The sequence below is a fragment of the Meriones unguiculatus genome, chromosome 18 (assembly GCF_030254825.1).
Source record: "Meriones unguiculatus strain TT.TT164.6M chromosome 18, Bangor_MerUng_6.1, whole genome shotgun sequence".
Taxonomy (NCBI): Eukaryota; Metazoa; Chordata; class Mammalia; order Rodentia; family Muridae; genus Meriones; species Meriones unguiculatus.
This window is the reverse complement of record NC_083365.1, coordinates 15,543,218-15,555,297: the sequence shown is the minus strand read 5'-3', so window position 1 is coordinate 15,555,297 and position 12,080 is coordinate 15,543,218. Positions and strand designations below refer to the sequence as shown.

Here is a 12,080-nt window from a genome sequence, read left to right as displayed (position 1 = left end):
TCCCCATGAGGTGCTAATAAAGGCATGAATCCCACTGCTAGTCCTGATCACAGCCCCTCCCCCATGTGCTGTGCTGTGTGTTCACTCACTGCATATTGGTACGTCTCATTGAAGTCACGGTCATTGGCTTTCACCACCCGCTCCACTTCTAAAAGAAAGAAAAATCGGATACAAATTTCTCTTTTTATTAATTAATTTATTTAATCACTTTACAGCATGACCACAGCCCCCTTCCTCATCTCCTCCCAATCCTACCCTCCCTCCTTCTTCCCTCCTATCCCCCTCCCCTAGGCCACAGAAAGGGGGAGTCCTCCTCCCCTACCATCTAACCCTAGCTTATCACATCTCATCAGGACTGCCTGGATCCTCTTCCTCTGTGGCCTGGCAAGGCCTCTCCGCCAGAAGGAAGTGATCAAAAATGGGCAACTGAGTCCATGTCAGAGAGAAACTCTGCTCCCCATACTAGGGAACCCACGTGGGGACTGCCTATGATAAGATGTAGAATGCTCAGTGAAGGAAAAGCTACATAGTAGTTGTCATTGAATGACTGAGAGGAAATGAAAATCAATACTTTCTGTGGCAGTTTAAATAAGAATGGACCCCATAGGCTCATATATTTGAATACTCAGTCATCTGGGACTGGCACTAGTTGAGAAGGATTAGATGGTGTCGCCTCATTGAAGAAAGTGTGTCACTGGAGATGGGCTTTGAGGCTTCAGAAGCCCAAGTCAGTTCCTGCTACCTGCAGATCTGGACATAGAATTCTCAGCTCTTTTACAAGCATCATGCCTGCCTTCGTACCACCATGCTCCTGGCCGGGATAATAATGGACGAAATCTCTGAAGCCACAATTAAACAAGCTTTCCTTTGTAAGAGTTGCTATGGTCATGGTGTCTCTTCACAGCAATAGAACCCTGACCAGGACACCTTCTGAAACTAGAATGTTATTATTACTGCAAGTTGAGCTCCCTAGGCTGAAATTCTGGTGCAGAAAAGGCTTGAAAACCTCAAACTTTTTGAGTAGTGACATGATATTTAAAAGTTTCAGATTTTTGGAGAATTTCAGGTCTTGCATTTCCAGGACAGGAGTACTTGACCAGAAAAGGTCTTTGCAAATATTCCAAAAACTAAAAACTAAAAACCAATACAAAATCTAAGCCCCAGAAGTACTTCTGCTCCCAAACACCTCAAACAAGAAATACTCACCCTATTTTCTGGAGACAGATTACTAATACAAACAAAGAGATGTTTCCTGCTACTTTGACCAAAGTCATTTGTCTTATACAGACTCAGTTTTAAGTATTTGTGTATTTGTGCAATAAAACATTGCTTGAAATGAAAAAAAAAAAATGGGAACAAACCAGAGATAGACACAACCACACAGAAATAAAGCAAAACCTTCACACTAAGCAAAACAAAAATCATGATGGAAGAATGTGTGCTGTGCTATTTTACTTATAATAACCTTAAAACAGGCTAAAGTGGACTGACAGAGATCAGCAAGTGCCTAGGAACTCCAAGAGGGTAACCATGGGAACACTTAAGGGAATGTGATGAAATTATAGGAACTTCCTATTTTGTTTCACAAGCCCTGAGGACATACATGGGTAAACACAATTTTTGAAGTTTTTTCTTTTTTTCATATTTTTATTTCAATTTTTATTAATTACACTTTATTCACTTTGTATTCCCCCATAGCCCCCTCTCTCCTCCCCTCCCAATCCCACCCTTCTTTCCTTTTCACCACCCATTTCCCTCCCCAAGTCCACTGATAGGGGAGGTCCTCCTCTCCTTCCTTTTGATCCTAGTCTATCAGGTCTCATCAGGAGTGGCTGCATTGTCTTCCTCTGTGGCCTGGTAAGACTGCTCCCCCCTCAGGGGGAGGTGATCAAAGAGCAGGTAAATCAGTTCATGTCAGAGACAGTCCCTGTTCCAATTACTATGGAACCCACTTGGACACTGAACTGCCACAGGCTACATCTGTGCCAAGGGTTCTAGGATATCTCCATTACTGGTCCTTGGTTGGAGTATCAGTCTCGGAAAAGAACCCTGTACCCAGATATTTTGGTTCTGTTGCTCTCCTGTGGAGCTCCTGCCCTCTCCAGGTCTTACTATTTCCCACTTCTTTCATAAGATTCCCTGCCCTCTGCCCAAAGGTTGGCCATAAGTCTCAGCATCTGCTTTGATACCTTGCAGGGTAGACCTTAAAATGCTCAATCCCCATTCAGAAAGACAAAGAGGATGAACATCAGAAGAAGGAGAAAACAGGGAACAGGACAGGAGCTTGCCACAGAGGGCCTCTGAAGTTGTTGTTGTTGTTGTTGTTTTAACTTTAAACCAAATGTATGTGTTTTCTGAATAAATCAAACATCCAATATAAAATAAGATTTCGAGGAAATCCAAGATGATGGCACCAAGAGGACACTGTGTCAGACAAGCAAGAGAGCAGTGACTGCACAGAGACCAATAGACCAAACTCTGGGCCTTAAAACATCAGTGATTGTGTTTCCCAGGTAAGAGGAAACCCCACGGATCGGGAAGCAATTGGGTCCATTCTCAGATCACCCAGCTAAACCCCAGAAGAGTTCCCCAGCCCTGGCAGGCACTCAGTCGCCAGCCCAAAGCCACACACCTGTGTGCTCTGATCACCATCCCAGACTGATCTGCAGGCCCCACTACATCAGAGACTGAGATTTACAGTTAAGAGAAAACCCCATGGTGAAAGAAGCAATCAGGACTGACCTCAGGTCACCCAGACAATCCCTGAAAAGGACCCAGGGTCTAGCAGGTGCTCAGCTGTCAGCCCAGAGACCCACCTGCACACCCAACTCAACGTCCCAGACAGAACTGCGAGCCCCAGGGCATCAGAGACTGGTTTCCCCTGTCGGGAGGAAACCCCATGATGAGAGAAACATCAGGTTCGACCTCAGGGCACTCAGCTGACCCTTCCCTCAATGAAAAGTTCTTGGGAAAAGTTCCCAGATTCCTTCAGGAACCCAGTCACAAGTGCAGAGCCACTCCCCTGGGCCTGCGTGCTCTACTCATGATCCCAGACTGAACTGTGGGAACCCCAAAACACCACAGACTGTTGGGAGGAAATCTCATGGTGGGGGAAATATCAGGTCAGACCTCAGGACACCCAACTCTAGAAAAGTTTCTGTGTTCCTGCAGGCTCCAGGCTCTGGCCTCCTGCAGCAGGAATGAGTGCTGTGCTCACTTGTCACTGATTTCCTCTTGGGTACTGGGGCACAGAGCTCCAGCTTCAAACCTACAGAAGCCACGGGATCAGCCCCCAGACACTCTTCCAAAGAACAACCTGTCTCCCTAGCTCAACTGACCAAACCATGGGGCTCCCTGGTTCTTCAGGAGCTCTCCACCAAGAAAACACAATGTAAGAGGAGCAGCAGCTCATTAATTCAGAGCAAGAAACCCAGAGGCAGGGCAGCTGTCTCCAGGACTTCTCCTGGTGAGAAGACAGCCCCTCTGACTACCAACAACCAGTTACCACATAGCTCCATACCCCTGAGGAGAGTTGTGTCAATTCTTGAGAAGCACTGGCCATTTGGTGACCATACTCAAGAAGCTGAGGAGGCCTCCTTCAGGAACAACTATCTTCCTGCCAAGAAGGTTCTCCCCTCCTCAGGATTCCAGAAGGCACCAGAAACTAACAGGCAACAAGTGAGACAGACAGATGAGTAGAGGCCAACATAAAAGCATAACCAACAAAAGCCAAAGCAATATAGCATCTCCAGAACCCAGTTAACCAGGGGCAAGTAGAAGCCCTGGACACCCTATCATAAGTGAATTCGAGAAGATGCCCTTACATCTATGCTTATGAAGAGGATAATGGAGGAAACAAAAAAAATGCATAAAGAATTAGAGGAATATAAAGTCAAACAGATTATGGCCATACGTAAAAACAATAGAGGAAGATGTAGTCAAACAGATTATGGCCATTGTAAAGAAATAGAAGATGTTAAAGTCAAACAGATTACGGACATTTGTAAAGAAACAGAGGATAAAGACAAACATATTATGGCCATCTATAAAGAAACAGAGGAAGATAAAATCAAACAGAGTATGGCTATCCATAAATACAGGAAGATGCAGTCAAACAATTTGTGGCCTTCAAAGAGGAAATAATTAAATCATTGAAAGAAATAAAAGAAACAAAGGAATGTTCAAACAAACAGGTGAAGGAATTAAAGGAAAATACAATCAGACAGGTGAAGGAAATTTTAAAAAACGGTTCAAGATCTGACGATAGAACTGGAAAAAGTAAAGGAAACACAAACAGGAAATCATGGAAAGAAAGAACTTAGGGAAGAAAACAGGAACTACAGAGGTAAGCATAACCAACAGACTACAAGAATGAGAAGAAAGAATCTCAGGTATGGAAGATACAATGGAAGAAACTGATGTATCTGTCAAAGGAAATGATACATCTAAAAAAAAATCCTTACACAAAACATCCAAGAAATCCAGGACAACATGAAAAAACAAAACTAATTGGAATAGAAGAAAAAGAAGATTCCGTCTCCAGGGCCCAGAAAATTCTTTCAACAAAATCAGAGAAGAAAATTTCCCCAATTTAATTGAGAGGTCTATAAGCATACAAGAGGTCCACAGAACACCAAATAAATTAGACCAGAAAAGAAAATCCTCAATAATCAAATAATCAAAACATTAAGTATACAAAATAAATACATAAATATTAAAAGCTGCAAGGCAAAAAGGCCAACTAACATATAATGGCAAAACCATCATAATCACCTGACTCCTCAACAGAGACTATGAAAGCCTGAAGGGCCTGGACAGATATCATACAGACCCTAAGAGAACACAGATGTCAGCCCAGGCTACTATACCCAGCAAAACTCTCAGTCATTTTTATAGATGGAGAAAACAAGATATTCAACAACAAAAAAAATTTAAACAATACCTACACACAAATGCAGCATTACAGAAGATACTAGAAGGAAAAATAAAACCCAGGAAAGCTAACTACATTCAGAAAAACACAGGAAATAAATAACCTCACTACAGCAAAACTAAAAATAGCCAAGCACACAAACACACTTCCACAACCAAAAGCAAAATCAAAGCATCGAACAGCCATTGGTCATTAATCTCTCTCAACATCAATGGACTCAACTCTCCAATAGAAAGACTAACAAAATGAATGCATAAACAAGAACCAACAATCTGTTGCATATAAAAAACACACCTAAGTCACAAAGATAGACATTACCTGAGAGTAAAGGGCTGGAAGACAGTTTTCCAAGCAAATGGACCCAAGAAGCAAACAAGAGTAGCCATTCTAATATCTAATAAAATAGATTTCAACCAAAATTAATCAAAAGAAATGGGGAAGGTCACTTCATACTCATCAAAGGAAAATTCCATCAAGAAGACATCACAATTCTGAACATCTATGCCACAAATACAAGGGCACCCACATTTGTAAAAGAAATATTAATAAAACTGAAACCACACATAAATCGCCACACATTAATAGTGGAAGACTTCAACACTCTACTCTCAATAAAGGACAGGCCAACAGAACAGAAATCAAACAAAGAAACAATGACTCTAACAGAGGTCATGAATCAAGTGGACCTAACAGACATCTACAGAACCTTTCACCCAAACACAAAAGAATTTACCTTCTTCACAACACCTCATGGAACCTTCTCCAAAATAGACCATATAGTTGGCCACAAAGCAAACCTCAACAGATACAAGAAGATTGAAATAATCCCTTGTATCCTATCTGACCACCATGGACTAAAGCTGGACCTCAACAACAATATAGCAAAAAGCCTACACACGCATGGAAACAGAACAACTGTCTACTCAATGACAGCTGGGTCAGGGAAGAAATAAAGAAAGAAATTAAAGACTTCCTAGAATTCAATGAAAATGAAGGCACAACATACCCAAACTTATGGGACACAATGAAAGCAGTGCTAAGAGGAAAGTTCATAGACCTAAGTGCCTTCAAAAATATATTTGAAACATCTCATACAAGCAACTTAATGGCTCACCTCAAAGCCTTAGAAAAAAAAAAGAAGCAGACACACCCAAGAGGAGTAGATGGCAGGAAATAATCAAAATCGGGGCTGAAATCAATAAATTAAAAACAAATAGACAATTCAAAGAATCAATGAAACCAAGAGCTGGTTCTTCAAGAAAATCAACAAGATAGACAAATCTTTAGCCAAACTAACTAAAAGGCAGAAAGACACTATCCAAATCAACAAAAATCAGAAAGGAAAAGGGGGACATAACAACAGACACTGAGGAAATCAAACAATCATTAGGTCTTACTTCAAAAGCCTGTATGCCACAAAATTTGAAAATCTAAATGAAATGGACACTTTTCTTGAACAATTCCACTTACCAAAGCTGAATCAAGACTAGGTAAATTAATTAAATAGTCCCCTAAGGAAATAGAAGCTGTCATCAAAAGTCTCCCATCCAAAAAAGCCCAGGGCCAGATGGTTTCAGCATAGAATTCTACCAGACCTTCAAAGAAGAGTTAACACCAATATTCTTCAAAATGTTTCACAAAATAGAAACAGAAGCCACAGTCACCTTGATACTTAAACCTCACAAAGACCCAACAAAGAAAGAGAATTTCAGTCCAATCTCCCTTATGAACATTGATGCAAAAAAAAAAAAAAAAAAAAAAAAACTAAACAAAATAATCTCAAACCAAGAACACATCAAAGATATCATCCACTATGACCAAGTAGGCTTTCTCCCAGATGTGCAGGGATGGTTCAATATATTGAAACCCATCAATGTAATCCATCATATGAACAAACTGAAGAAAAATTCCACATGATATTCTCCTTAGATGCTGAAAACGCATTTGATAAAAATCCAACATATCTTTATGTTTACAGTCCTGGAGAGATCAAGGCACTTACCTAAACATAGTAAAGGCAATATACAGCAAGCCTATAGTCAACATCAAACTAAACGGAGAGAAACTTAAATCAATCCCACTGAAATCAGGGACAAGGCAAGGCTACCCACTCTCTCCCTATCTCCTCAACACAGTTCTTGAAGTCCTTGCTAGAGCAATAAGACAACTAAAGGAGATCAAGGGAATTCCCTTTGGAAAGGAAGAAGTCAAAGTATCACTATTTGCAGATTATATGATAGTATACTTGAGCGACCCCAAAAATTCTACCAGGGAACTCCTACAGCTGATAAACACCTTCAGCTAAGTGGCTAGATACAAAATTAAATCAAAAAACTCAGTAACCCTCCTGTATATGAAAGACAAAAGGGCTAGGAAAGAAATTAGGAAAACAACACCCTTCACAATAGCCACAAAGTACATGAAGTTCCTTAGTGTAACCAGACAAGCCAAAAACTTCCATGAAAAAAGCATCAAGTCTCTGAAGAAGGAAATAGAAGAAGATATCAGAAGATGGAAAGATCTCCTGTGCTCATGGCTTGGCAGGATTAACACAAGAAAAATGGCCATCTTACCAAAAGCAATCTACAGATTCAATGCAATTCCCATCAAATTACCAACACAATTTTTACAGACCTTGAAAGAAACATTTTCAATTTCATATGGAATAACAAGAAACCCAGAATCACTAAAACAATCCTCTACAATAAAAGATCGTCTGGAGGTATCTCCATCCCTGATCTCAAGCTGTACTATAGAGCAACAGTAACAAAGACTGCATGGTACTGGCATAGAAACAGAACAGTGGATCAATGGAACCGAACAGAAGACCCCAGAAATAAACCCACAAACTTAATGGACACCTGATCTTTGACAAAGATGCCAAAACCATACAATGGAAAAAAGATAGCATCTTCAACAAGTGGTGCTGGTCTAACTGGTTATCTACATGTAGAAAAATGCAAATAGATCCATACTTATCACCCTGCACAAAATGAAAGTCCAAGTGGATCAAAGACCTCAACATAAAATCAGTCACACTAAATCTGCTAGAAGAAAAAGTGGGAAGAGCCTTGAACTCATTGGCACAGGAGACAACTTCCTGAAAAGAACACCAACAGCACAGGCTCTAACATCTACAATCAATAAATGGGACCTCATGAAACTGAAAAGCTTCTGTAAAGCAAAGGCACTGTCATCAGAACAAAAGGACAGCCTACAGATTGGGAAAGGATCTTTACCAACCCTTTATCTGACAGAGGGCTATTATCCAGAATATATGAAGAACTCAAGAAGTTAAACAGCAACAAATCAAGTAATCCAATCAAAAAATGGGGACAGAGCTAAACAGAGAATTCTCAACAGAGGAATATCGAATGGCAGAGAAACACTTAGAAATGTTATATATCTTTAGTCATCAGGGAGATGCAAATCAAAATGACCCTGAGAGTTCACCTTACACCCATCAGAATGGCTAAGATCAAAAACTCCAGTGACAACACATGCTGGAGAGGATGTGGAGAAAGGGGAACCCTCCTCCATTGCTGGTGGGAATGTAAACCACTTTGTACAACCACTTTGGAAATCAATCTGGCACTTTCTCACACAATTAGGAATAGTGTTACCTCAACAGCCAGCTATACCACTCCTGGGCATATATACAAAAGATGCTCAAGTATGCAACAAGGACATTTGCTCAACCATGTTAGTAGCAGTTTTATCTGTAATAGACAGAAGCTGGAAACAGCCCAGGTGTCCCTCAATTGAGGAATGGATACAAAAATTGTGGTACATTTACATAATGCAATACTATTCAGCAATTAAAAATGAGAAAATCATGAAATTTCCAGGCAAATGGTGGGAAATAGAAAACATCATCGTGAGTAAGGTATCCCAGAAGCAGAAAGATGCACATGGACGGGAACCTACCACAGAAGGCCTCTGAAAGACTTTATCCAGCAGGGTATCAAAGCAGATGCTGAGACTCATAGCCAAACATTGGGCAGAGTACAGGGAATCTTAGGAAAGAAGAGGGAGATAGAAAGACCTGGAGGGAACAGGATCTCCACTAGGAGAGCAACAGAACAAAAAAAAATCTGTGCCCAGGGGTCCTTTCTGAGACTGATACTCCAACCAAGGACCATGCATGGAGATAACCTAGAACCCCTGCACAGAGTAGCTCTTGGCAGCTCAGTCTCCAAGTGGGTTCCCTAGTAATAGGAACAAGGGCTGTCTCTGACATGAACTCAGTGGCCATCTCTTTGATCACCTTCCCCTGAGGGAGTGGGGGCAGCCTTACCAGGCCACAGAGGAAGATAATGCATCCAGTCCTATGAGACCAGATAGGCTAGGGTTAGATGGAAGGGGAGGAGGACCTCCCCTATCAGTGGACTAGGGGAGGGACATGGGAGGAGATGAGGGAGGAAGGGGGAGGTTGGGAGGGCTTGAGGGAGTGGGGTACAAAGTGAATAAATTGTAATAAATTAAAAATTAAAAATAAGTAAAAAATAAATTAATTAAAACAATATTTCAGTGTCTATTGTTTGCAACATCTGAAAAACTCAAGTCTTACCAAGCAGCTTCTTCTTCTTCTTGCAGAACATCATCACCCCGAGCTTTCACCAGGTCATGAGTGTTGGCCTACCTTTTTAAAAGAGAAACACACATTAGTATTTGAAAGATGCTCAATATCTTTATATTCACCCTCTTCAACTGCCTTCCTACACAAACTCAGATAAGTTGCTGACATAATAAAGAGTCATTAAAATACTCAAATCTAAGCAGATAATAATAATTCTGTGCAAAAAAATAGATGTTTGTATTATAAATATATTGGAGCTCAGAAAAACCATACTTCAAAGTGAAGGCTTTGGAAGAATGCTTCTCTCTGACCCTATCTGCCCTCTAAGCTCTCATCTTTCATTCCCTCTTTCCTGCAGCTCAAAGAAGTCTTGCAAATTAGAATTCCTCCTCCCCAAGGCAGGTTGCAGAACCCAGAGCCTCTTTCCCTCAAATCTAGCCATAAAAAGTTACTGTCCCCAAACACCCCTACTCATATTTCTGTATAGAACTGTGCATGAAGAAATCTTCTGCCATATTTTCTTGTTATAAGTCATAAGACTCCCCTTCCCTCATTCCTTAAAGGGTCCAGTCCTCCACCCCAGTGGAGAGGCAAGAAGAATCTGGACAGATAGGTCTTGTGGCATCCTCCACTTCATCATCTTTTGTTGGCTCAGACCCTTTCTGTCCAGTCACAGGGCCACATCACTCTCTCTGCTTCACTGAAACAGCCCACAAAAATGGATTGTTCCCCCTGGATCTTTCTTTGGGTCTTCATCCAGGTATCCAGTGTCATTTGTGACTGTTCACCAAAATTCATAGCATTTTCTCATTACTGTTAATTTGTCTACTGTCAGTTTTTCTCAATAGACTCAACCATTACACTTCACAGTGAAATTTTGAACTTCTGGATAAAGGCTTTATGGCAACCACAGGTAGGCACATAAATATGCACTGGATTTGACATTCAGTTTCAACCAACACTTCTAACTCATCCCAAACACTAGCCATTGGAATATCTTAGGGCGATGTAAGCATCTGCCTCTCACTGGAACATGCTAGAGATAAACCCCATCAAAGATCTAAAATGAGCAAATACACAAACATTACAATGCAACATTCATAACCCATGGAAATGAGCAGGGGCAGTTTTGCGAGCATGTGGCAAAGCAAGCAGACATGAGGAACTGGAGGCATTCTTTTGCTTAGAAAGAGAGATTATGTATGTGCTTTCTACTCAGAGAAGTTATATGCAGAATATACTGAGTGTACCTGTGTGGTTGGCCACACAGACATTGAGTAAGAGGAAGAATGGCTAGTTGGGCTTCGCAGTTACAAGAAAAGACATTTAAAAGGAAGTTCATCAACAACCACTGTCCAAAACACCAGACAACATCCATTTTTCTCTCTACTGCCATCCTTGGGTGTGCCTGACATGAAGAGGCACTGACAATAGGAATCTAGACTTTCCTGGTGCCCAGGTTGCTAAAACTGGTGAGTCTGGGCAGAAAGATGGATTATTGCTGCCATGTGCTACTAAAAGCAGGAGTACTCATAACCACTCAGAAATTCCCGCTCTCTCCTGCACACCTTCCACGCCATCAGCGCCAAGGCTGCCCAGACCAAAGCCTCCCCTACCCACATCCCTTTCTAGGCAGTGGGTGGCATCTAGGACATTGCAGCTGACCGTAGATCATTCTTCCCCTGTGCTTATCCTCACAGGTCTGCCTTGGTCCAGACTTGAGAAGCTATAGACCAGTGTCTACATCAAAGGGGAATGGCATTGTGTCATGACCCCGCTCAGAAACCCAGGATACCTCACATTCACCTTAAGGAAGAAGATTGTAACACAGCAGCTAAGATCTCTACCATCTTGTCTCTGCTCACATTTCTTACCTGGTTTCTCCTGTCCTCCTTCACTGCCCCCACACCTCTTTTCACTTCTCGTGTCTGCACTTCAGAAATACCACATTTAGCTTTTATCCATTTAGTGACCTTCATGAATCTGCTCCCCTATACTTATGTAACCACGGCCCCACCCTCTTCAACTCATATGGCACTTCCTCCAAGAGGCCACTTCCTATGTGTCCCACAAAACCTGGTACTTTTCAACTCAGAGTCAGTGGCACTCTAGGCTGTATTTGTCTCCTATATTGGTCTTCTCTCATTATTTCACTAACTCCAGTGGGACAGGAACCTCCTTATCTGGTCCCTGGTCTTGTTCCTGACATCTGACAAATGCCAGGCTCACGGGGCTACTCCATGTGTTTATTGCGCATGAATGAGTGATGCCTTGATTCGCTAAGAAATGGAGAATGGACATAGAGCTGCTAAAAGGCCCTCCTTTTTTACTGATTATTCTTTCTAGGACTCGAGCAGCAGGGCAGCTTTGATCTGCCATCCCTGCTTGGAGCTCCTGAGGCTTTCGGGATATGTCATCTCTCTTGCTAGTCCCTGTCCTTCTATATACCGCTATCTCAACACAGGCGAGGACAAACATCTAAGTATGAGAACATCTGCTGTCACAGATGTTGACAGAGCAGGAAAAAGAAGGGAGAAGTGGTCAGAGCTTGCAGGACGACACGGGCAC

At 41.7% G+C, this 12,080-nt stretch overlaps 1 protein-coding gene across 2 annotated transcripts in view; it reads right to left on the bottom strand.

Moving 5' to 3' along the window:
* Positions 1–11,492, bottom strand: part of Atp8b4 (ATPase phospholipid transporting 8B4 (putative)) — a 175,575-nt gene extending 164,083 nt beyond the window's left edge. The window contains exons 1-3 of one of the 2 annotated variants that reach the window (XM_060371530.1): positions 11,387–11,492; positions 9,504–9,575; positions 90–148 (exon numbers count right to left, since the gene is read on the bottom strand). In XM_060371530.1, the coding sequence (XP_060227513.1) occupies positions 90–148; positions 9,504–9,537 (93 nt within the window). In that variant the 5' untranslated portion in view covers positions 9,538–9,575; positions 11,387–11,492. The remainder of the gene's footprint in view (positions 1–89; positions 149–9,503; positions 9,576–11,386) is intronic. The other variant, XM_060371531.1, reaches the window with a different exon arrangement.
* Between the last annotated feature and the right edge of the window lie 588 nt (positions 11,493–12,080).